The 26,265-nt window shown below is 54.4% G+C and overlaps 1 protein-coding gene and 1 long non-coding RNA gene across 19 annotated transcripts in view; one reads left to right on the top strand and one right to left on the bottom strand.

Moving 5' to 3' along the window:
* The window catches only part of Kdm4b (lysine (K)-specific demethylase 4B), a 77,805-nt gene that overhangs the window by 8,831 nt on the left and 42,709 nt on the right, over positions 1–26,265 (bottom strand). For 6 of the 17 annotated variants that reach the window (XM_006523894.2, XM_006523895.2, XM_030249601.1 and 3 more), the window contains 8 exons: positions 25,772–25,821; positions 22,417–22,520; positions 18,953–19,090; positions 8,665–8,861; positions 5,602–5,685; positions 5,272–5,459; positions 838–1,226; positions 55–175 (listed from right to left, as the gene is read on the bottom strand). In XM_006523894.2, coding sequence (XP_006523957.1) covers positions 55–175; positions 838–1,226; positions 5,272–5,459; positions 5,602–5,685; positions 8,665–8,861; positions 18,953–19,090; positions 22,417–22,520; positions 25,772–25,821 — 1,271 coding nt within the window. The remainder of the gene's footprint in view (positions 1–54; positions 176–837; positions 1,227–5,271; positions 5,460–5,601; positions 5,686–8,664; positions 8,862–18,952; positions 19,091–22,416; positions 22,521–25,771; positions 25,822–26,265) is intronic. The other 11 variants (XM_017317354.2, XM_017317353.1, XM_017317355.1 and 8 more) reach the window with 4 other exon arrangements.
* On the top strand, positions 6,288–18,761 carry Gm32715. 2 transcript variants are annotated; one of them, XR_003952227.1, is made up of 3 exons: positions 6,288–7,362; positions 7,451–7,851; positions 12,484–18,761. It is a non-coding gene; the product is annotated as a predicted gene, 32715 (long non-coding RNA). The 2 variants fall into 2 exon arrangements; XR_003952228.1 differs by having other exon boundaries at positions 6,321–7,155; positions 7,306–7,851.

Below are 26,265 nucleotides of genomic sequence, written 5' to 3'. Positions count from 1 at the left end.
CTGGGCCCCATGCAACTGGAAAGAGCGTTGCATGGTGGCTGGGGCTATGCTCACCTTCATCACTTGAGGCCTCCTGCTTGACCACAGACAGCGGGGATCGAGTGGGTGGCCGACCCAAGGGGTGACGCCGGCTCTTTTTGATCTCCACCTTCAGCTTAGAGAAAGGGGTTGTTCCCTGAAACAGAACTCTGTGAGTCCTGGGACCTGTCCCCCACAGCACGCAGGCACACTCACACACACACACCTGCCCCCCAGTGCACATGCACACTCACACAGTCATCCACAGCACCACACCCCACACTCCTGTGCCCCATACCATGAGTGTACGCACACACACACACACACACACACACACACACACTCCTGTCATCCACAGCATACACTCACACACATTCCTGTCATCCACATTACACACACACACACACACACTCCTGCCATCCACATCACACACATACACACACACACACACACACACATTCCTGCCATCCACATCACACACACACACGCACACATGCACACACTCTTGTCCCCCACTGCACATGCACATTCACACACTTCTGTCCCCCAGTGCATACACATACCTGCCCCCCCCAATATACTCAACACACATGAATATATACACACTTCTGTTACCCACAGCACACACTCACATACTCACGTTGACCATTGTATATATGCACACAAACCTACTCCTCACAACACACATACACACACATTCACTCCTGTCTCCCACAGTGCATACATACATACACACACACACACACACACACACAACCAGAGTTGCCGCCCTGTGTGTGGCAGAACTACCAATGTACCCAGCTGCCCTTAATCACCCACCTGTGAGTCACCAGCCTGGGCCTGGTTTTCCTCTTCTGGCCCCAGCTCCATGGGTGCCAACTGTGCGTGGGCAGAGTGCTCCCTGTCCCCATCGGTGCTGCTGGTGCGGGGCAACACGTACAGCATTGGGATAATGGGCCGTGGCCGCACCTCTGCTTCCTCAACTGGCGCCCCAGGAGGCACGACATTGAGGGGTGTTGGTGGAGGACCCCCCTCTGCAGCCATGGGGCCCATAGCTGGCCCTGGAGACTTGGGTTGGGGTGGTGGCCTCAGGACCTCCTCGGTGGGGAATAGGGCTGGTGGGGCAGACAGCAACGGGGGTGACGACGGGCTGGGAGTCTTCTTCTTATTTCTGGCCTTAGTAGGCCGAGGCTTGCCTCTGCCATCCTCTGGGGAGAGAAAGAGCCATTCAGAACCAAGTGGAAGCAGATGGAAGTGCTGGAGACGATTGGGTGTCCCCAGACACTTGGACAAGTCCAACCTCTGCAAGTGCGGAGGACTGGACTGCTGGACTGAGAGATTCCTGACCTGGCAGAGAGCGGAGACCGGCCATCCCAGCACTCAGAGTGTGGTGGGAGGAGCAAAGAGCTAGCCTGGGCTGATGATGCCAGCTCAAAACCAAACCAAACAAACCCCAGAGCCTTTGGACTTAGGTGTGGGAGGGAGCTGGGCTCTCAGGAAGGCTGTGAAGACACCCAGCTGCCCACAGCCAAGGGGCCTGCCAAGCCAGCACACGTGTGAGAGAAGCCGCTCTTCTTATAACCACACTACTCCATGCTTCTGCTGTCACTGCAGACAACACACCACACAGCCTGGAGGGATCCAGCGGCAGATGGGCCTGGGGACAATCCTGCCAGGTGACATAAAGGAGAGAGCAAATGGGGCTTGCCTTTGGTGCCATGGTGGCTGTATAGTACATCGTTAACCAGGGACAGGTGACAGGGACAGAAGATTAGGGTTTGGTCACTCCTAACATGCTCTTTAGGGAGAGCCACCTAATTCTGTGTGACCTGGAACCTAGCCCTCTACACTAGGCTCCAGGGATTCGCTCCTGCTGTGCGTGGCCTGGGCTGCGGAATCCAGGCCTGGAACTTGGCACCTGCCCCGCTCAGCCAGGCCGCTGATGGAGAAGCATCCCCACCGGAGTCAGGTACCAGCAGTAGGTCAAAGGTAAGGACTCACTAATCCAGATGACAGCTTGCACTCTGTCTCCAGTATGTTAGGATGGCACCTCCAACCCTAGACACTCAGCTTCCCACCCTGCAATGGAGCATGGGTGCAAACAGGTGGGTACCCCTCAGCCCTGACTCACTCTATGCCAGGGTTACTTGGTCACCAAGGACCAGGATGAACCCTCGCAGGATGTGTCCTGGGGTGCAAGGGAGAACCCGACTGTTGTGCACTGACTGTGGTGAACTCAGCCTCTTCACGGCCCCTGATCCCGACGCCCAGGGCGCTCTCCTGGTTTTCCTATGACCTAAGAGCTGTGGATGCCTTGGCATCTCTAGGCTCTGTATGGCCATGAGATAGACGGAGCCCTTAGCAGAAGCCACTGCCTCAGCACAGACCCCCGGGGGCACAGGAGCATGAGCACTACTGCAGCCCTGCACCTTGGGAGCCAGGGGTGGACTGAGAGTCTCAATCTGGTTCCTCTGGAATGTCGGGGTAGACAACCTGGTGGACAGGTCCTCCAGGGGTGGCCAGGAGATATGGCCAGGTGCCCCCAACATATCTGCATTGGTCAGTCTGACTGGTTCAGGGTCACAGGCCACGGGAGGCCAAGGGGTGTGGTAGGCCACATATCTATAGGTATGATCTCTGTCCCAGTTCCTAGGGTTGGGCACACTTGGGAGGATGCAAGTACTTCTGTCTCCTGGGTTGCTGAGACTGAGTTGGCCAACCACAGCTCTGTTGATGGCCATTCTGGCAGCTCAGGCATATCATGGAACCAAGGTCCACCTGTGCTGTTGGGAGAGTCTCAAACCATCACCTGTCACTGCCCAGGAAGACAGGTTGTGGGATAGGAGGGTGGTGCCTAGGACACTGCCTTCTGACCAACCATTCAGTCCTTAGTGTTCTGTCCTGCTAGAAAGTCTGGCTCCCTTCTGTGGCACACCAAGCCTCAGGCCTCAGAGCAGCGGAGGCCCTACTGTGTCATAGCCACTGTGACTATTTCCATCCTTCAAGTGGCAGCCAGGCCTCCAGGTATGTGGCTCAACTGACAGGCAAAGAGGTGGAGGTACAGCTCTCCCCACACAGAAGGTGGGAAGAGCAGACTCGCAGGGAACAGTTAATTCAGCCCTTACTGCATTCCCAAGTGACTGAGCATCCTGTGTGCTTGGGAGACGCGGAGACAGGGTGGGTTAGGGAGACAATCTCTTGGGGAGACTGGGGTGGATTGAAGCTTTTGTCACTGTGCCACCCTATAACACGGGCACAGAAATATGAGCTGTCACCCCCCCCACACACACACACACACAGGCTTCCCAGCCTTAACACACTGGGGTCCCCACCTCTGCACAGAGGTCCCTCAAGGTTCATATCATGCCCCAGAATTGACATCTTGAGAGTAGCTACCAACAGCACAAATGATACGATGATCTGAGGGTGGCTCTGGTCTTCACAGTTGGCACTCCTCCCAGCTTTGGGACACACCACTCCTGAATCTTATATGCTGGCCAAATGTTAGCTGCAATCTGCAGACCTTTGGATCCCTCAGCCTGGGAGATGTCACCCAAAGGCCCACACATAAGCCACATCTTCAGAACTGACTGATGGTTGTGATCTTGCCACACATGGTCACAGCAGGTGCCTGTGACACACAGGGCTCTGGTGGCAATACACCTGTGAAGCTAGTGATGCTAGCTGCTTCCTCACACCCATCAGAGGGGATATCCTGAGTGTCATTTGAGTTCTTTTCCAAGAGGCACACCAATCCTGCCAGTCTGTCACCGTCCTTGGTGGTCCCAAGTCTACTGGAATGCCCTGGCAACCCTAGCCAAGAAGCTCCTGTTCAGAGTGGAGGCATTCCATCCTCCATCCCAGAAGTGGGCAGCAGCCCCTGAAAATGGAGGGCCAAGCATGTGGCAAGCTGAGCTATGTAGCAATGGCCTGGTGTGGTTCTTGTGGACACCTTTGACTGCTGGGGTACATCAGGAACCTGGCCATTTCCATCTGCTCCAGTAACCACCTGCCTGGTGACTGCTCTTTCTGCTCTCTGAGGAGGAGACCTCAGATAACATCAGACATACTAACCATCATCCATGTCCTCAGAAAAATGCCACCTGCTACAGGGAAGGACACTGCTTCCACTTAAAGCTGACAAGGTCGAGGTCAAGGAGAATCTTAAGTCAGCAGCAGACAGTGGGGGCCCCCAACAACAGCCACGTCTTGCCCCTGGGGCCTTGTCACCTCCCACAGCAGAAGGGACTGTATAAATAGAGCCAAGGACTCTGAGGTCACATGGGATCCTCTGAGGATGCAGGATGAGAAGCAGACAGACTGGGTGAGTCGAGGAGACACTTTGCTCCCTCACACCATAGTCAGGAAGGAGGAAGGGCTTTACCTGACACCAGTTCCAAGGGAATAAACATACTTCAAGGTACCAAGATCCCATAACTGATCACATGGCAACAGGAAGCTCACAAGCCAGTGTGGGAGGCAAAAGAGGGAGCCCAGGCTAGACCCTCGGTATGCCACCTACTTCCTATGGCTTCTCTGTATGTTTGTGGATATTGGCATCATTCCTGCCTGCAGCTCCTATGGATCCACTTATACCATGATGACCTCAGGGCCTTCTGCATGTCAGCAGGCACCTGACCTCCACACTCCAGCCCCACTCAAGCATCCAGTTTGGAGCTCCCTGGAGCTGTGGCCATCAGTTTCTTCTTGGCTGTTATCTGTCTGAACTCCCTGTATAGCTGGCTCTGACTGGCTGGTGGGAGCCACGATTCACCCTGTGGCCTGGCTTATCCACAGCACTTACAGGCCCTGAGTCTCTGGACATGTGTGGCCTTGCCCTCAGCCACAGGAGTCACTCTGTCTCTGGTCACATTACATCGTGGCCACCCTGCTTTCCATCATTTGGCTTTTCTGGGCAGGAAGACTCTGTCATGGTGTGCTGTGGACAGTTCTCTTGTCTGTAACTCCCCCTAGCAGCCAGTGCAAATCTGAGATGTTGTGGCCTCTTACCACTGCCTCACACTGCAGAAAGGCCAAAGGCCTCATGGCCCCACCCTACCTGGGCACAAGGCTACAACTGAGTGGATGCTAGCAGCAGGAGTGAGGCATGCCTGTGCAGCACAAGAAAGCTGGGACACGGTGCCAGACTGCGCTCAAGGTCCCCATGTGCATAGGCACCTCACGGTGTAATGTGGCTAGCAGGAGCAGGACCGAAGGGACCCAAACTTCATGCTGCAAGTACACAGCACCGACCTTCCACACCCTCGGCCTCATGGCCCTGTGAAGGTAGCAGCTCCTCCTCCTCCTCGTCCTCAGGCATGGCCTCTCCTCGGGAGCAGCCCCTGGCCTCATCCAGAGTAGATACCCCAGCCGTGGCTTCCCCTGGAGACCTGGACTCTTCAGGTTTTGACTTCTTGGGCTGGCTCCGTCTCCGGTGTGACCTGGAGGAGGGCACTGGTCAGGCAGGAGAGGAAACAGACGCAGTCTAGGGTGGGCAGGGTGAGGAGCTGGGCTGGGGTGAAGCAGGTGATGGTGGCACAGGATGGGCAGAATGCTGGGGGCGATGCGAGGGAGATCACTTACGCCGGCCCTGGCCTCCTGGTCGGCTCCCGCCTCCTCTCCTCCTCAGCCTTTCTCCAGGGTCTGCTCTCCTTCACACTAATTTGTCTAGAATGTAAATTTTTGGGTTTTCCTCTGGCTTCCGTGCCCTCTCTATACCCTCCTCATAGGGCTCTCAAGCCCTGAACTCAGCCTGAGCATAGCAAGGTGCCACCCTCCTGGCAGCAAGGATGGTCCCTGGCACCAACAAACCAGCCCTGACACAGGATACAACTCAAGGCTGCAGGGCTTAGCCTCACTGAATGAGGCGATAGGCTCAGCAGGTGCAACAAGGGCACAGGCAGGACCTCCCCTAAAGCTGTTTCAACTGGTAAGGGAGAATGACTTCCTGCAGCTGCGTCCCTGGCAGCTCCAGCCCATAGCCCTCACCCATCCCAGCCCCTCCGTGGCCCAGAAGAGCTGGAATGCTTTGCAGCATATCTGGCCCTAGGCATTGGCCTCTGTGGTTCTGGCCATGGCATGCCCTCCTCTCCCTCATGTCTGTGGCTGAAACACCCCCGACCAGGGCAGGATCCCTCGGTGAATATATGAGCCTCACAAGATGACCAGCAGGCAAGCAGGTAGCATTCCGAGGACGAAGAGAGAGGGAAGGTGTGCACAAACAGTGGCTGCAGGAGGATGGACTGCAGAACAGGCAGGAGGGGTGGGAAGTATTGACAGAGGAGAGAAAGAAGGGGCTGGGGACACAGGGCCTCGGAACCAGGGACAGTCTATGCCTTGGGGTAGGCAGCCCCAGCAACAGGGTGACTGGAATACACCAAGTCAGGAAGTTTGGTGGCTCAACCTCCAACTGTTCCCCCAAGGTCTAAGGTTGCTTTCAATGGCTCCAGCTCCAGACAACGCTCACAGGCTGCTACCAACCCTCCTGGCTACAGTTTCCTGAGTAACCCTGACTCAGTCACTGTCCTGACCCTATTATGAGCTGGGACTGGAGGCTGCATCAGGGGCCTGCCCAGCCCTTGCACAAGCAGACTGGGACAGCCGGGGCTGCGCACAGCACCATTTACAGCTGAACATGCCAGCTAGTCTGCCAGGTTCCCACAGTCACAGGAAAGCCATCTTAAGGGTCCATCTGTGCCCCATACCAGAAAATAAGGAACTTGGGACTCACACGAATATGCTGCACCCATCCAGAGCAGGGAGGGCCACTGTACATCAAAGAATAGCCTTGCTGATGCTGTTATAAGAACAAGCCCAGCCCAGTCCTTTCATACCCCCACATTAAGACCTCTTCCCGAGGCCAGACACAGACATGGCCACCCTTCTATAGCAGCTTCTCTTCAGACAGCCAGAGCACTCTATGCCCTTGCATCTGTGTGAGCCATAGCTGGGGCAGGGCTCCTGGGACTGCAGTCTGCTTCAGACCCTCTCCTATTGGGTGATTTACTGCTTCCTGCCATCTCCAGGTGCTCTCGCCCCACTCCTACCCACTAAGCAGCTTGTCACCAGTTCCACACTGATGACCCTAGCAACCCTGGCCCTGTTCCAGGTGGCACACATCACGATGCCTCTAGCAAGGTGAGCCTTCCGCAGTCCTGCAGCTTTCCATGCGTCCTGAGGAGCTGCCAGCCTATCTTTCTTCCCCTGAGTCCAGCAGGCAGTCTGGCTGGGGGACCCTGGGAGGAGATCCTGGGACGGGACCACAGGCCACAAAAGCTCGCTCTGCAGCCTTTAGCTGGGTGCCTGCTCTCTCTGGAAGCTCTGAGGATTGCCTACTGAAGCCAGGTGAGGACCCATGGGCATGTACCACATCTCGGGCCATCAAAACCAGGCTGCACAGAACCACTACTGCAAGTGCCTTTGCCTGTCTTAGAACTTGAGCAATGAAGACCCTGAAGAATGATCGAGAACCACAGACTGCTCACCAGGAGAAGACATAAAGCAGGAAACAGTGGGTAAGACTGCAGCATATGCAACAGTGTAGAAGAGAACGTGGTGAGGAGGGAAGGCTTTAGACCACAGTCTGACTGTCCTAGACAGTGCCCATGGCCTGCCTGCAGAGCAGGACCCTATGGCCAGGGCCAAGGCCCAGCCAGCACCGACCCCTGGGCTAGACAAAGAACCCCTGAACTCGTCAGGAATGGAAGGTGGCAGGCTGCCTGGCACAGCCAATGTGTGCTGAGGCTGCAGCTGGTTCCAGAAGATACCACAGATTCTGCAATATTTCAAAGCCATCAGGATCCTAACAGCAGTGTCTACAGGTCAAGGCAGCAGGTATGTTCCTATGCAAGGCCTTGTCAACACTGTTGGCTTCTGAGTGGTGGTCATAGCCTGGCCTGCTGGGTGCAGAGTTCTTGGACCTCCCTGGTCCTTCACAGGCAGACACCCGAGTTCTTTTTTTTTTTTTTTTTTTTTTTTTCTGGTTTTTTGAGACAGGGTTTCTCTGTATAGCCCTGGCTGTCCTGGAATTCACTTTGTAGACCAGGTTGGCCTCGAACTCAGAAATCCGCCTGCCTCTGCCTCCCGAGTGCTGGGATTAAAGGCATGTGCCACCATGCCCAGCTGACACCTGAGTTCTATGAAGTCTCATAGCTGTGGCTCATGTTCAGCTCTGAGGGCTATCCTTGGCCTCTTAGAATCTCAAACCCTGAGGAGTTGCAGGAGGCAAGGAGTAGGATGGACACCTGGAGTGAGGGGCTGAGCCTAGCCATGTAGGTCTCCCTCTTAGAAAATGGAGTCAGGTTCCTCCCCAAACCTGTTACCTACACTGCCACCTCTAACTAGGGACATGGGCACTATGGGTGATCGATCACACTACTGTAAGGAGCAGGGCAGTACGGTCCACTCATCCTTAGGAGCAGGGCATCTGGTATTGGCTTGGCCCTATGAATGCTTGCAGGGGACCTGCCAGCTCTCTGAAATGCAAGGGTACCAGGATTACATCACCAAGTAAGTAGCAGCAAGCATTCAGATGCCCGGGGAAAGGGTCTGAGGCTCTGCCTGGGATGACCAGACAACTCCTGTTATAGAAGCAGAAATAAGTAAGAGAGTGGAGGGAGAGGGAGGGCACTGGGGGCAGCCACTCACCTGCGCAGGAGCTTGGCCTTGATGGAGGTGCGCGAGGCACTCCAGGAGCTGAGCTCAGGACTGCTCAGGGCTGTGGGCCTCGTGTGGTCCAGCACTGTGAGGTCACGGCCTTGCTTCCATTGCTCATAGCGTTCGGGCTGCAGGATGCGTACAAACACGTCCATGGAGATCTTGACCATGTCCTTTCGACATGTACACTGTGGAAACACGCAGAGGCACTGAGTCTCACACCAGGCACCTGCCTCCCACGCTGCGGACACAGCCCAGTATGAGATGAGACTGCTAGTTCAGGCCCCTCTCTGGCCTCACCACAGGTAGGCCAGACCCAAAGACCCCCAGAGGGAATGCCCACTGATGAGTGGATGCCCAGCCTTGCCCAGTGAGAAGAGAGGGAAGATGGACATGGCATCATTCCCAGAAGGCAACATGGTCTTTATACATCAATCACCCAGGACCAGGTAGTCTGGCTGCCATCTAAAGGGCCTACCTAGAAGATGCAAGCCTGGGTCTGGCAAATCCAGACAAGCTAGGGAGCAGCCAGTGCCTAGTGTTCATCACCTAGGTTGGACACTCCTGAGCCAGTCTCCCTCCTGGCCTGGAGGGCACAGGCCTCTCAAGCAACATGACAACTGTGTCACAGAACAAGTTGGGCCAGAGTGACATGGTGGCTGAGATACTCTTGCGTCTCTTCTCCTGAGGGGGCTGCAGGCTGTGATGCTGCAGATAGGGTGGTACGCTCCTAAGCCCACTGTGAGCTCACTGCTCCCATTCTACAGCAGCTATGACTCCATCTAGAATGCCCTTAATGGAGAGGAAGAAAACAGAGGTGGGTATGGTGAGCCCTTCCTGGCTTCCCCATTCTACTGAGGAAGCCTCAGCAAGGCTGGTCCTGGTACATGAGGGAATGTCCTGTAGCTCCCACCCCTCTTTGCTGGAGGGGAAGGCACTGGGAATCTGTCTGGGTCCAGTAAACTGAGTGAGAGGGGGTATTTATGGGTGAGCGATTTCAAGCAAACTCAACTTGCTTAATGGGAATGTGCAAGATAGCGTCTGTGCAGGGACTTGATCAGTCAGCAGTGGCCGCAGATGGTGCCCAAGTTGTGTGTTCCTGAGCCTGGCCTCACTGAGTCCTCATCAACTGCAGATTAAGGGATCTGTGCCAAATGGCTCAGCCATGACTTTGCCGTCAGTAATTAGCAAAAGCACCTGAGTGCTCCCATGGGCCCCACACTGCTGAAGCCAGCACCAGTGGCCAGGACAGAGCTGCCAGTACCGGCTGGCCTTGCAATGACAGTGGCCTTTACATACCCCACGTGAGCTCTGCAGACATGGGGAGTGTGTGGCCAAAAGCAAATGTTTTGGGCAGGGTCTGGGAGCAGCAGCCTGGTGGATCTAACACATGGTCCGGAGGAGGGTGGTAAGGTGATCTGACAGCTCAGCCACAGGGAAGGCTTGGTCCATCTTCTAGGTGAGGCCCAAGCAGCTGCCCAGGATTCTGCAGCTGGCTACAGCAGCTTAGTAGCACCAGCACATGAGATAGCAGGCAGTTCTCCACTGTGGTGTCACTCTCTTCCTAAGGGGTAAAGATTTATCTCTGCAGAGGATCTGACTTGACCCTTGCATGCTGGAGCCTTCTCAGGGCTGGGTATCACCCTACCCTTACAGAACGAAGTCACACCCTAAGCCACAAAGAAGGAAAGCAGTCGGGCCACTAAGGCCAAGCCCCTCCAGAGGAGGTGCTGCCTCAGACTTCATTACTTCTTGAGGACAGAGCTTCTTGAGGACTCACCCATCAGTGCAATTTAGACTCCCTCCTTGGTGGGCAGCTGTCACTTGGGTGTCCTACTGCCACCTGGGATTCTGAGGTGGTCACGGCCCTTTCTAGTGAGCCCAGCCTGTGATGGAAAGGTGTTATCCCCGCTGGGGATTAGTAAGCTCTGAAGATGCCTGATAGCAAAGGGGGGTCCTTGAGGGGCCCGGGTGGCACCACTCACCGAAGTCGTTGGCACTAGCTTAGCTCATCAGCAGATAGGCTTGAGGGTGTCCTGGGACAAAGGACGAACAACGCAATGGCACAGACACCTCACACTTCCACTGAGGCTGCCAAGAGGACCTGTACCAACCACCTGTAAGGCTCTGCACCCTGTACCCGCATTCCAATGGCCTGACACCCAGGGCTCTGACCTCAAGTGCCAGGGTGGCAGCACATTTGCAAGTCCATGGTGGCACTGCATAGCACAGCCTAGGGACTGCAGATGCACCCCATGAGCCCATACTCAGTGCAGTTTGCTGAGAACCTTCCAGAACCTGAGGCACAGGAACTTCCGCCTGCGGCAGCTTTCTTTCCTTTCTTTCTTTTCTTTTCTTTTCTTTTCTTTTCTTTTCTTTTCTTTTCTTTTCTTTTCTTTCTTTCTTTCTTTCTTTCTTTCTTTCTTTCTTTTTTTCTTTCTTTCTCTCTCTCTCTCTCTCTTTCTTTCTTTCTTTCTTTTCTTTCCTTCCTTCCTTCCTTCCTTCCTTCCTTCCTTCCTTCCTTCCTTCCTTCCTTCCTTTCTTTCTTTTGGTTTTTTGAGACAGGGTTTCTCTGTGTAGCCCTGGCTGTCCTGGAACTCACTCTGTAGACCAGGCTGGCCTTGAACTCAGAAATTCGCCTGCCTCTGCCTCCCAAGTGCTGGGATTAAAGGTGTGCACCACCACGCCTGGCAGCAGCTTCCTTTTCACACCATCCCTGAATGCCAGCATACCAATAGGACACCCAGGTGACAATAAGACAGTCCTACCAAGGCATCCATACCATCAAGCACCTCTGGGAAGGCCAGGAATACTCCCCAGCCACTGACCTGGACATGTCCACCTGCTGAGTCTGCCTCAGAATGGGGCTTGGGGACAATGCAAGGGAAGGCTCCCCTCGGGCTCCTTCCCCGAGGCTGCAATGGAGTCTTAAGCATGGTCTATAGTCTGTCACAGACTTATAGAAATAGCCTAGGCTGAGCATAAGCTGAGACAGCTGTCACACATGACTAGCTGGAGTTACCATCAGTGTTCCTACTTGCCACTGTCTTAGGGTGATCAACACAGCAAGTGACGGCAGAGCTGGTGCTATCCACGGCGTACAGAACAGCTGCAGCTGGGAGAGTGCACAGCACAGAACTGCATCCAGCTTAAACATGGCACAGGCGTTAGCAGTGCAGAACCAAATCCCCGGTTGGTTACCAGGAGCCTGCCTGATTGCCTCGAGAGGCCCTGGTCAGAGGTCACAGGGGTGTGGCATTGTCCACAAAGGTTGCAATTACCACCCCTCCTGTGTGCTGGGGTCTCGAGCAGGGAAGCAGGGATGGGGCCAGGAATACTTCCTGCGTGCAAGACCCCAAAGCCACCTGCAGGTCCCCAGTCCTCTAAAAGCTGATGTCTTGTTGCCTCGTGCCAACTCTGGGGGAGGGGCTTCCACACTCACACTGAAACACAGGACACAGCAGTGCCGTCGGGAATGCAGGGAAGGCTGCTCTCCTCTGCTGGGTCATGAAAGAGAGGGACATTTGCCCGTAGAGCCTGAGAACCTCACTTCTGCTTCCTGTCCCTCTCCGTCATCACCAGGAAGTAGCCAGAAAGAAGTGACACTATACCTGCCGCTGCCAACCCTACTACTCTCAGCTCCACTCTGAGAAGCCTCTGTAACTACCCAGGAGAAAGTGGGCACAGGCATGCAGAGCTGTGCTGCTCTCCTGACCACCCAACAGGGTGGCCCATCAAGTAGCCTAGCATAGTGCCCAAGGGGCTTGTAGCTGCCCCTTGGCTAGCAGTCCGGTCTTTCTTGCCCAGCAGAACTCACAGGCAAAGAAGAGTTAGAATCTGCAGTGTGCACATTAAGCACAGACTGGCCCAGAGGAATGAGCTGCCACGTGCTTCCCAACCTGGAGCCAAGCTTGGACAGCCCACCTGGACCAGCTTGCAATTCTGCATACAGAGGTTAGGGAGTCCATGGCGCCCACCTCCCTACACAGGCTACCTTGTCTTACTTTGTGAACAGATGGCATCCTGCAGCCATCACTCTGCGTCCTGCTGCAGCCATGGAGTCACTCTGCAGCCTAAGGTAATGTAGAATACCTCCTCGAGCTGTGTGGCGGTCCAGAGCTTAGTGTGGCTGCACATGGCACAGACACCTTTAATGTGCTTCTGTGTAAGAGACCCCACCTGTGTTGACAGCAGCACCTGCTTCCTTGGGTGGCCCTCACTCCTAGGTACTGGTACTCCTCAAAGTATGTGACCTACTCCTGCCTGTCTGTGTCACTATCCACTTCCCTACACAGATCCTGATGGAGACCAATTGTCCATCTCAGATCCTTCTACGTCACTGACTATCAGGAGCCTAGCCAGGTCAATGAGATCCTCAGAGACACGAAGGTGACATGTCGTTCAAGGCTACCCAAGTCACAGAAGTGCTTGTCTAATGAAGTTGAAACACTGGAGTGTGGCTGGCAAACACGGGACAAAGGCCCCATACTTCCCTTGTGGTGCTGGACCAGGGCTCTGTGCCTAGCTAAACCTTGCCCCAATGCCCCTGGGCCCAGGGTCATCCCCATTAACAGACTGTGCCTGTATACCATGCATTTCTAGAGATTGAAGACTGCTGGGAGGTGTCTCATTTGTAGTAGGGTGCATACATGCTTATTCCAGCTCTGCTGAGAGTTGCAAGCCCTTGACTTCCTGGCTCCTTTAGGGCTGTGTCAGGCACAAAGGTTCTGCCTCAATTGCGACCCTGTCCCTGGGGCTCCCACACTTTGAATCTGTTCCCTCTGCCTCACTCAGAGTCAGGCTGGGTGCACAGCAGTGAGGCCACCTGGGTTCCCAGGATCTTCTGTGAGCTCTGAGCTCTGGTTGGAGGCTGTGTTCTTTTGACAGGCTTGGTTACACCAGAACCCGCTCATGCGAAACAGTGAGCTGGGGGAGGCAATAGCTGGAGAGGAGATGATTAAAACACAGCTCAATAAAACCACCAAACCGGATAGCATGTTACTGCAGGGACTCTCCTGCTCTCACCAGTGTGGCAGGGACAACTCTCAGTCATGGCATAGGAACCAGGGCGGAACACAGCCTGTTGCTGGAGCGGCTAGAATTTGGTAAGGGTAGGGCATGTCCTAGAGGGGACAACAACATTGTCCCCAGCTCACCAACATGGTCACCCATGGCTGGACATATTCAGATATGACTGCCCCTACACCCAGGTCTGCACCACATCCCTTCTATGTAGACGTGACCAGGCCTGGGGTCTAGGAGCCAGGGTAGGGGCACACTACAGGCTGCAGGAGGGGTGCTGATCAACCCTGCTGACCTGATGAAGACTGGGCCACAGTGGGTCCTCTGGATGCCTGGCTCAGGCCTGGTTTGTCAGTTCTTAAAAGTGGACCTTGCTAAACCACAGTACCATACCAGCTGGCTGTGGCTATGCACACCCTTTTTCAATGCTACCATAGCTTTCCATGTCAGAAATACCTTTTAAAAAGGCTGACCTCAAACTTGGGGCAATCTTCCTGTCTCGGCGTCCTGAGTGTTAGGGTGACAGAAGTGCACCAGTCCCATAGCAGAGGAAGGCAAGCTCAATGATTGAAGGGACATTTTTGAAGAGCCATCTGTTTGAGGGAGACACTCTGGCCCACTAAGGGTTACAGCACAGAACTCTAGCTGCGGCTTGGCCCATTTCTGCTACGATTGCCAGCGCTGCAACGGCAGCCAGTTCATTAGGGAGCCAGAGGGACTGTGCACAGGATGATTAGGCGCCAGCTCACAGTGCTGCCTGGTGGGGCCTGTGCCCCTCAGCAGTCTCTGGTGTCATGATGCCCCTTGTGTGGCACTGTACCCATGACAACACCCACCTCACCCCTCTTGGCACAGAGGCCACTTGTCCTGAGTGGCAGGGAGCTGGCAGCACTAGACTGTCTTCTCCCCTGACGGTGCTCTTTGTCTGGGTCCTGTCAGTCCCTGCTTTGTGCAAACCTCAGTGTGACCATCATGGCCTTCTGGGGCAGCCCACAACTTCCCAGCACCCCTTACCATGGGAACCCCTGGAGCCCCAGTTTACTCATAGGGAAATTGGGACAAGATTGTAATGCACAGGCTACATAATGTGGGGTGTCCATGATGTACTCTTCACTTAACCTACTGGGGAGTCAGTGGCAGGGGGCAGGGGGTTATCAGCATGTACCTCCTCCACCAAAGACCTTACATGATACTTAAGAACACTGTTGCCACCAGGGCTGTTGGGGCTTCTGACATGGGGTACAAGGCTAGGATACCCCACAGAGAACGCCAAGACCATGTATTGTGCTGGGGAACTCATGCTAGGCTACCTTTCTAGATCTTCCCTCTACCTAACAGTGGCCAGCTGTACCACAAGAAGGCTGTGTCAGCCTTACACAGGACCCTCTGTGCTCCCACTGGCCTTCTGGGACTCATAGCGCAGAAGTCATGAGACAGGGATGGAGGAGGAACACACTTCACAATAGCCATCATGTGCATACAGCCCTGCCACAGCATAGATCAGGGGCCAGTGGAGCAAATGACCAGCTGGTGGCACGACCTCAGACCCTGTGACTGCAGTTTCAGGCCAGCCTTATGCCTCTCAGCCTGCAACTAACTGTCACCCACAGCAGGAAACAAGGCTGCCAGTTCTTACCTGGTCATTAATCTGTGCTGAGGGCCTGCTGCTACCAGTCTACCACAAGGGCATGACGATATGCAAAGAGGAGGCTACCTCCAGACTTTCCCTCCAACTCCAGTGTCGTATTTCTGGGAAGACTGGCATCTGGCCACAGAAATGGCAAGGGGACAGAGAAGCTGCTGAACGTGCAGCTAGAGCCAGGCTCTCAATCACACCCTGGTCTCACCACAGCTCAGCCTGGTGGGGTCGTGATGAGACCCTTCCCTGCAGTGTGGACCAGGGCTGAGCTTCCCACACTGTGTGTGTGGCCTGTGACTTGCAAAGGCTGATGCAGCAGCCAGTGACAGGCAGGGCTGTACAGGAGGCGCCCCCTCGCTAAGAGAACCCCTTTGATCTAGTTAGTGACCTGTGGAGAATTGCTCCAGCCTGTGAAAAGCAGGCTGGTGGGCAGGCAGGCAGACTGTGCCTCGAGCCTGCCCATGTTATCACACCTGGAAAACTCTTAAGAAGGAAGGGCTGACCTGGTGCATTCCCAGAAGCTCACACCACATCTGCACATAGGTCTACTGAACAGGCCAGGAACCTGGAGGGTATGCTGGACATGGCACCTGCTGGGTACCATTGGCAAAGTTGCTTGGCCTCTCTGTTCCTGTCTGTCAGCCCAGAGTTACCATTCCATGGAGGGTGCTGACTTCACAGAGCAAGGAATGAACCATGTCTACGGGGATCATGTGGGAATGCCTGACTGCCTGAGACTTAAGAGAGTGTTCACCCTAGCTAGCCCCAAGCTCATTCACGGCCCTTGCTATACATGTGGGATGGAAAGTGACACAGCTGGGTGGCTGAATTTTCTGGATTTCTCATCTCTGATTCTTTTGCTTCTGAGATAGGATCATGCCCTGTAGCCTAGGCTGTGACCAACCTTGCAGCAATCCTGCCTTAGCTTCTTGGATGCTGAGATTCCATGTGTGCACCACGCACAGCTCAGGAAACTCTGGAAGGACAAATGTTGTCAAGAGAGGAGAAGAGCCCATGAGGGGCCCAAGCCCGACACAGGTCTGTGGGGCTTTGTTTTGTTTTGTTTTGAGGTAACCCAGGCTGCCCTCAAACTCAAGGATGCCTGTAACCAAAGATGGTTCTGAACTCCTGATCCTCCTGCCATTTGGTTAGCCTTAACTCTCATCTCAAAACTGAACCAACAAGACCGTTGGCAACAACGGATGCTGCACATGGACAAGACACTCACATGAGCAAGGCCACTCTCAACTGCCCTACTGTGATCACAGAAGGAAAAGCCAGAAGAGGGGGTGAGAGAAGCTAGCATGAGCATCTCAGGTGTCCTTATCTCTCTACACAACCAAATTAGAAAAGGACACTCCCTTCCCAATCAAAAGTGGGACCTGAGGCTCACGGCCCATAATCTGCTCTTTAACTGCGGTCACTTCTCCCTGCCAGTAAAGACAGAACAAATCCCAAGAGAGAACTCTTTTAATGGCTGTGTAATATTCCCTTAGCACATGTTACTTTACTGGGGAGGTCTGTGAGACTATACTGCACCTGTCCCAAAAAGATAGTGGCCAAGGTCAAAGGTCAAAACAGACATGGCTCATAAGACAGCCTTCTGCAAAGGGTCCATGAGTTACTGCAGTTGACCTGAGGATTCTGGGGTCTGTGCCCTGGGGTGACCTAGATGCCCCAGTACCACATCTCTCCCCTGAGCTGAGCCTCCCACAAAGTCTATGCTCACATGTGAACAATCTAGAAAAATTCCTGTACCCTATAGCATCTTGCCTCCCTAGAGATTCTGGTGACTTCAGTATGGGCTGTTTCCTGGCCCAGAGGTCAGCCTGTAGCTCCAGTGCATTTGAGTTCTGCCTCCCACTGCCAGGGCCAGAGGTATGCTGGCTCAGCTGGATGCCTGGTCTCTTATGAAGGAGGCGGTGTAGGCGTGGGGATGCATGCACACAGTGCTGGCTAGGGCTAATGTTCTCACCTCCACAGCCAGCAAGTACCTTCCTGGGAGACTCAAGGAGTGCCAGGCTGCAGAGAGGACCTAGCTTGGCACTGTGTGACTCTATGCTGGTGGCTCCTCTGTTCCTTAGGGACATGCAGGTGGAACTCCAGTGCCTACCATTTACTGTGGGCTCCTCTGCACCCTCTTCAGCCATTAAAAATGCAAAATACCACCTGTTCTGCCCTGGTCAGAGAGGAGTAGGGCTTGCAGCTCCCTGATACTGCTGTGGACTTGGGAGGGCAGGTGAGGTCCCAGGGGAACGGAGAGAAGCCAAAAAGGACACAGCCTATGCATGCAGGCTGGGGAGGATGGTGCGGAATTGTGACCACCATGTGGGAGCAGCTGGCGGGGAAGAGAAAGACAGGCACTCACCCCGGGACTCAGACCCCATCTTGCCTTGCATGGCATGGCACCCCTCACAGCTTCTCTGTCCACACCAGGAGGGAGCAGCAATCCTGGACCCCAGTTCCCACCATGAGGCCCCACCCTCAGCTGGCCATGCACCCCCCTGGCTGGTGGGCACACCTGGGAGAGCGCTGTGCTGGCCACTCTGCCCTTTCACTGGCTGGTCTATGATGCCTCGGACCACTTGTCACCTAATTTGACACTTTGCTGTCTGACTGTGGAGAATGGTGCCATCATGGACCACGATCCACAAATGTTGCTTGTTTGTGAACATGTGGCTGAGACTGAAATTGCTTTTACTGTCTGGGCAGTTCCTGTCATGGCTGCGGCTGAAACAGCCCTGCCTTCACAGCTCAATTTGCAGGTGCCAGCCCTACCAGCTCTAGCCATGCAAGGTGTCTACTCAATCAAAACTGGACACGGGTCTCAACCCTGGCTCATGCCACCTTCCCACGTCATGCCAGACTTGGTGTTTCGTTTAGACTGAAGACAGGCCCCAACAACAGTGGATCACCAGGCCCATACTACATCCTTAGTGAGTTAGCCCAGAGCTTCATGGCTCTGTATCATGTCCAGTCACAAAAGGAGACAACTGCCCCAGGCAGCAGAGTGAGGGCAGCAAGCAAGAAGCAAGGGGCTGAGGGAGACCAGGAATGGCCCAGTAGACAAAGCAGGCAACGATCTGAATTCCCACCTTCTGAACCCACATAAAGGTGGGTGTGCTAGTCGTGAATGGAAGTGAGATGGGAGGCTGATGGGGCACCCCAGAAGCCATAGGCAGGAGACCATGCCTCACATAGGAAGATGACATGTGGGTTACATGTGCACACAGGTGCACATGAATACACATGAGTAGTAGCAACACTAATAAAAAGGTAAATGGTGACCCAGGCCTGGGCATGGCCATCCTGTGGGCCCATCATTAGGAAGGCCAAGGCAGGATCAGGCAAGTTCATGCTTGATGTCTCAAAAACTGAAATGGAACTAGTAAATAACTTGGCTCAACAACAAAGGCCAGCTCCCCTGAGCAGCCCTACCAGGGAGAGACTGTCCCCCCCTGAGATCACTAAGAAAAGAAAAACCAAAGATGGGGCTCCTTAAAGACAGAACCACCAAATGCCCACCTTTTTGAGTACCACCAGCAGGTGGGGTGCACTCAGGTGCAAGACTGTTCCTACCCATCCATCCACTGAACCTGAGGTGACTGTTGCACCTACCTGTGTGGCCACTTTGCCATAGTCGATCCAGCGCAGTGTGGCGAAGTTAGTGGACTCAGCGCAGTTAAAGCCATGGTTGAAGCCCGCATGGTAACCATAGGGGAACGTGATCATGAACTCCCCAGCTTCCTGTGTAATCTATGGAAGAGAGTGATGAACTAAGCGGGTGATGGATGTGGACCTAAGGATGCCCATAGCAGCTGAAGCCCTTTCATGACCTGGTGGGTTTAGTAGGGCCACAGGGTAGCTCAGAAGCCTGTGAGATCCTGCCAGGTTCAAAATGAATGTGGGTGAGGGCTGGTGAGACTGATCAACACTAAAAGCATTTGCTGCCAAGCCTGACAACCTGGGTTCAATCCCCAGGTCCCAGGACAGAACTTATACCTGACTTCTGGCAGCTATCCTCTGACCTCAGCATGCATGCTGTAGTACTCACACCCATATAAATACATAAGCAGTTTTTTAAAAAGGAAGAGCTAGACATGCTGTTACATGTCTTTAATCCCAGCACTCGGAGGCCTCTCTGAGTTAGTTTCAGGCTAGTTTGGTCTACACAGTGAAACCCTGTCTTCAAAAAACAAGTAAGCATGGGCCAAAGATGCTGTGGAGGAGCAGTCATGTTAGCCCTTGGTAGCTAAGGCAGGAGAATCATGAATTGAGACTAGCCTGGACTACATGAGAAGACTTGGTTCCAGCACTAAGCACCAGAGGACACAGGGCAGAAAGCATGCCTACACTCTGCACCATGCCATCTCACCCAGCTAAAGGGGACAGTCATCCACCCAGTGTGGCCCTGGGCCACTGGCTGCTAAAGCCAACCCTCAGAGTCCAGGCCAGAATACATGCAAGCAGTGTCCTCTTGTGCAGAGTTGCCCTGATGACACTACTGTCATATGAGGAAGTACAGACACAGCCCTTTGTGCTGGGGACAGCACTGACACCTCCAAGAACACTCTGGAACAGCTCCAGACACATGCTCCCAAGGGGAGGGATGGAGTCCCATCTGTAATGACAACTGAGATCTCATGAGGAACAGGGTGTCCTCCGAGGCTGCTGGATCCTACTGTCTACTGAGAAGTCTGGAAGGCTTAAAGACAAGTGTCTGTGGTTCTGAGCTTGGCCCACACCAACCAAGGAGGAAGGTTCCAGAACCCCAAGGAGGCCCTGGCCCTCAGCCTGGCTCATTCTGTGACCCTGGTCACCCTGGCTTCTTAAAACATGGGCTCTGGTGCTGGCTTCTCAAGCACATAGGAGATTCACTGGCCCAAGGCTTCTGAGCCTTTACAGATGGATGGCATTCCTATGTGCCTGTCATAGTGAGTCACTATGACATAAACGGTATTGAGAGGGTCTTCTCTCTCTTAGCACTCTAAGTCACAATGATCTCCACCCTTCCTCTCAACACCTTATTCTGGGTGGCTGGGCTGTGTGTTCCCCACAGGCCACCTGGCCCATGTCATTGGATTTCTCTTAGTGACACTGGAGAGGAAGAATGGATGCCAAGGTGTGCGGGGTACATCAGCCATTCGTCAAAAATCCACTAAAACCAACATGGCCTGCAGCACAGCATGCCCCGGAGAATGTGCCAGTATTTTTCTTTTCACATAATTAATTGCACCAATCATGGAAAGTCAGTGACAGCAGCATTATGTTTTAAATTCCTACCCAAGTGACAGTTGCTTATGAAGGCTGGTGGGATGCAGGGTGGTGAAGTGTGACACAAGTGTGTCCCCGGGTCCTGGCAGTCATAGCACTGCAAAGGAAAGGAAGGCCTGGAGCTTTAACACTGTCTCTGTGGACAGTGGCGGTGATAGCAGCTCAGTGCTGTCCTCTCCATGCCACCCAGCATTCATGGTGCAGCACATGCCAGGAGCCAGCACACTTGGCCTTCTGGGGTGCAGCACACCACACACACTGGGGCCAGCAGTGATGATGTAGGCATGGCCACACAACAGACAAGACAAAGTCTTGCTCAGGGTGGCAAAAGAACCGTGCTCCTGTCACAGCCACTGTGCCCCAGTCTCTGCTAAGCCGCTGTAGCTGCTTTCCCCTCACTGCCGTCAACAGAGCCCAGGGATAAATTAGGAAGCGTCAGATGACGGATGGCTGTGCGGCAGAGCCACAGTGGCCAGGGCCAGGGCCAGCCAGGGAGAAAGCTGGAGACGCTTCAAGAGGGACAGATGAGGAAGTCGATGGCAGATTACAGAAATACACACTCTTAATTATTAACGAGCCAGCTATTGATCAGCTTTCCCTTCTAAAAGTAAATACCATTACAGACTCACAAGTGCAGTGTGCAGCTGCTCATCTGAAGGGTGACAGGAATTCTGATGAGGGATCCACGCCTCATTTGCAGGAGGACATGCTTATTTCTTGCCTGTCCTTAGCCCCATCCCAAAGCAGCTGATGCCAGACAAGGGCCTTCACCCACAAGCCTTTAGGGCTGGCCAGCCAGAACACCCAACACAACAGTGTAGAGAGCGTGGCTCTCATGTCAGCAGCCTCTTTGAGTCCGGAGGCAAGCCGGCTGCCTTGGGGCTGGGTACCATATGTGCAATCTACAGCACTATTGAGACACTGACTAGGAGGAAAGGACCAGGCAGTGACTCTGTCCATGGGGGTCCTAGTGCATGAAGCACCAGCCTGGAAAACATTCTCCATGAGCCAGTTACAAAGCAGACACTTCTCACTTCCACAAGTGATGATCTGCCATCTGGCAGTGGGACCTGTGCTTCTCAGAGCCAGAGCCGGGGGCAGCCTCTGGGCTGCATCCGCAGGAAGAACACAGCTGGGTAACACAGGTGCCTTGATTGAAACGTCAGGAACAATTTCTAACTCACTGACACCGATGTGAGCACGGAGCAAGGGCTCTGAATCTATGAACGAGCTCCTGGGTTGACAAATTGCTCTTCAAAGAAACTTTCAGAAACAGTTGTCCTAAGGCCCCTCTCCCTTCTTGGTCCCCAGAGCACCCAGGATTGTACTCCTCTGCAGACACAAGCCCAATTGGGCTAGCATTCCCTGCTAGGATGTGGCCCACAGGGCATGGTAAAACCCAAGGTCCTGGGTCTGCAAACTTAAAGTACTTGTCAATCCGCTCCCACTCCCCAGCAGTTGCCACAGGCTGGCTCTCCCACCTCAGACCTTATCCGTCACAGCCTTTACAATAGCACACAGGACGAGCTCAGGCTCCATGCTCAGGAATGCTGAACCACTAACTGCTAAGCAAGACATCTTCACCCAGAGGCCAGCCACTCTGTTGACTCTGAGCAGTTAATACCAGGTGTGGCCTGAGCAGTAGGGATCTGTACTTGAGCAAAGGGCTCTGTGTGGTTTGGGGACAGTGAAGACCCTGCCAAACCCACGCTTGCCCTGTGCCCTCACCCATTTCACCTTCAAAAGAACAAGGTCATGTCCCAAGACCAGTTGGTCCCCACCACAGAACCATCCCTAGTGGTACATACCCGGCTGAAGGGGATGCCGTACTTCTTCAGGATGATGGGCGAGATGAGTGTCATCTTGTGCCTTAGGAAGGCATCACAGCCCTGTGAGCTCCCAGGGAAGAAGCCTGGGGTGGAGGAAAGCCGTGTCAGAGTGGGTGTCAGTGTGGGAGACAGGAGCAGCTGTCACTCCTGTGACTGACAGCTGCCCAGCAGACAGCTCTCCTGCAAGCTCTTAGGCAGACTCCACCCTATTCACTAGGACAGTCACCAAGGTGTCCTAAGCACACAGCCTCTAGGAGGCAGCATCCCAGGACCATATGGATGGGTTCGGTGAGCTGGCAGCATTTAACTCCTCCCTGAATGGCATGGGAAACTACAAAGAGCAAAGTTGAGAACTACCAAGAAACAAGACGGCTGCAGCTGCTGTGTGCAGCCTCTGGGTCCCAGCACCTTAGTAGTCCACAGAGGAGAAATGAGGCCCCAGGACACAGCTGACCTCAGGACAGGGAGCAGCCTATGTTCCTACCAGGGCCCCCTCACCTCCCCAGGCAGATGTTCTGTTTGCCTTAGAACAAGACAGCCGTCTCAAGGATCAGCCATGTCCTGGGATCCCCACATAGATTCTGCCCTTGTGCTCCTTGAGGAGCAGTTCCCACTACGGACAGATGATCCTTTCAGAGGCTCAGGGTAGGCTGGGCTCAGCTCTACCCTCTCAAAAGCAGCACTGCAGCAGCCAAGATGGGCAGCATAGGAAGCAAGTGAGGCAGGGGGCACCTAGTTCTTAGACTGACTGCTCACCACACAACACTGTCCTGTGTACACTCAGAGAACACAGTGAGGGTCACAGAAGTCTGCTGTGGGCAAAGCAGGGGACAGGAGGAGAACTGAGCCAGCTTCAGAGTCTAAGGACCCTTCCAGAATCCCTCAGACACTCGCCCAGCTTCTAAGCTAGTATGTCCCTGCTAGGTCTCTGCTTCCAGAGCACATGTTTGAGTGTATGCACACCCACAGACATGTGCACAGGGCACATGGCGAGCAGGGATTTAGAGGCCCTGGCTGTTGGCAGGAGGCTGAGCTGGAAGAGCAGGCACCAGAGGGGATGACGGCCGAGTCCTCAACTTTCCTTCCTTGGTGCTAAAAGCGCCTTAGTTAAAATTATGACTGCAGCTTCCAGCAGCACGTCTCCCTCCTAAGCACGGCTTAAGTGGCTCTCATTAGGGCCCTAATAAAGGCTCAAATCTAAAGTGATTAGCGCCCCCACATCAGTGCTCTCCTGCGGGCGGGTGCCTCTCCCCATAAGCCCATTTATGGCTCAGCTATTCGTTCTCTGTGAGTTAGCAGAGAACTCTGTGAGCCTGCTCCACTCAGCTCTGCTGTGGGTGGCATCAGTGGCGCATGCCCAAAGAAGGTCTTGGGGCTGCCAAAGCTGGAGCCGCAGGGGAGCTGTATGGAGCCTCCTGCTGTGTCCTGCCTCCCGATCTTATCCCCACCCTTCCCTGGGCAAACTGCTCGGTCCTTCCTCTGGTTCCAGGGAACCTCCCCACCCAGCTGTCGGGACTATGTGGACAGGGCAGATTGTTCTTGTTGGAGGCAGGGTCTCACTATGTGGTCTTGGATAGCCTAGAACTCACTATGTGGACCAGGAGGACCTTAAACCCAGAGATCCACCTGCCTCTGCCTCCTGAGTGCTGGGTCTGGACGCCTGCACCACCACACCCTGAAGTCAGGTGTTTGAAGCAGTCAGCCTGGAGGTTCAGAACTGAAATCCCGCTGAGCTGCTGCACACCCCTGCTGGCCCTCGGAATGCTGATGTGACGAGTGGGATGGACGGAGGGTGCTGGCGTCATTCTGAGGTCAGCTTCCCTGTTTCCAGAGGCCACAAAGCAAGAACTGCCTGAGCCTCACTCACTGAGCTGCATCACACTGTCAGCAGAGGCTGGGCAGCAACTGTGAGGTCATGCCCAGGCCCTGCGGTGTCAGCTGAAGAGCATTTCCTTTGTGTTTTATAAATGACATCAGCTCACTCAGGGCACCTACAAGGTATCCACAACCTAACCCCCAGGACCTGTGTGTGGCGACTTCCAGGGCAGAAAAGACTCTGCAGACATCTCAAGCTAAAGAGCCTGAGCTTGATCACCCTGCCCAGTGTCCTCACGGCTCCTCCTCAGACAGAGGCAGGAGGAGGAGGACAGGCTGAGAGCCTAGGAGATGTACTGCTGGCACTAGGCTAGGAAAAGGGGGTGGAGAGCTGAAAGCTGCATGGTGGGCTGAAGGACTCCCAGGACACCCTGCTGCATCTGTGGCCTTAGCATCTGAGCTGTGTGGGCACCACCTAGGCTGCTCACAGCCACTGAGGCTATGCATGGGCACAGTGGAACAGGGAAGCAGGTATGTGGCCAGCACTGCCTTAGTGGCCTTGCTCAAGGCCACACGGTGAACACTGCAGAGGGCAATGTCTGGGCGCTGTATGAAGATGTTTCCTGCAGCTGGGTCCTGCAGGAGCCAGGTTAGTCTTCCTGTGTCAGGGCTGCTCTGGGGATGACTGAGGCTAGGCAGACCTTTCAAGTAGTCAGGACTCACAGTGCTCTCAATGTGTGTGTCCCTAGATTCCCACATACAAACTTAGACCTGACAAAGGAATGGCTGAGCTGGGCATGGTGGCATGGATCTGTCATCCCAGCACTTGTGAGGCTGAGGCAGGAGGATTGTAAATTCAAGGCTAGCTTAGGCTACAAAGTGAATTCAAGATAAGCCAGGGTTCAATGTAGCTAAACCCTGTCTTTAAAAGCTAGCAAAAGAAAAACCAACATGGCTAGGATAGCTGCCCTGCACTCATGAGGCCCTAGGTGTCATCCCAAGCATCAGAGTGCAGTGAGAAAAAGGGAAAGGCAGATATCATAGCACACACTCTTCACCCAGACATCCTAGACCCAGGCAGGAGGATGGCGAACTCCCTACCAGCTTGGGCTACAGGTATTAAAGCCAGGCTCCGGCCGTGGAGACCAGGGCTTCTGACAGAGCTTGCTGTGCCCTCATCTGAGGGCATAGGGGTCACTGATGGCAGACTGAGTGCACTCGCAGTGACCTCAGAGACCAGGCTAGGGCATGCTGTCACTCAGCCCACTATACCCACCCGGGGCCTCTAGCTGGGACCTCTCTGCACCTTGAGCTCTGGCTGCTTGGTTCCTTCCTGACAGGCAGCATCCAAAGCTCTGCCATCACTCTAGGGAGAGACCACAGAGGGCTGAGTGCAGGGGGTCATACACATCCAGTGAGTGATCAGCTGACAGTCACAGCAACATTCACCTAGCAGGCCACCTCCCATCTCACCTTTGTCCCTGTCCCACCTGGGCTGAGCAGGGGCTCAGATACCTACCTATGGCCAGGCGCTCCAGGCGCTTGCCGTGCTCCGGTGGTATGGCGTACCTATGAGAGAGGAGGCACATTAGAGCCAAGGACCTCTGGCTAGTGTCGTGAACACCCACAGATAGCAGGCAGGGAGTCACACTGGACAATGAACAGTGGAGCTGTCACACTGGGGGAGAAGGAAGGTGAGGGTATACAGCTCAGCACCTTGCAGGGCACAGAGGCAAGAAGAGGATGCAGGAGCCAAGGCAGAGGACGCCTACTACAGCCGCAATACAACAGCTGAGAACTGAGGAGTTTTCAAGTGAAATAAAAAGGTGGTAAGAGACTCAGCTACCACCCTGTCATCAGATCTACAGAGAACACAATAAGGAGTTTCCAGGTGCTCGGGACCCCATCCAAGAAAAGCTGGCACCCTCAGCTCTAGGGTTACTCCGGATTCTTCATGTCTGGACAAACTGAGGTCACACTTCCTTCCATGGTCTCGCATCACTCATGCAAGGG

Source organism: Mus musculus, chromosome 17 (assembly GCF_000001635.26).
Source record: "Mus musculus strain C57BL/6J chromosome 17, GRCm38.p6 C57BL/6J".
Classification (NCBI taxonomy): Eukaryota; Metazoa; Chordata; class Mammalia; order Rodentia; family Muridae; genus Mus; species Mus musculus.
This window is presented reverse-complemented; position numbering and strand designations above follow the sequence as displayed.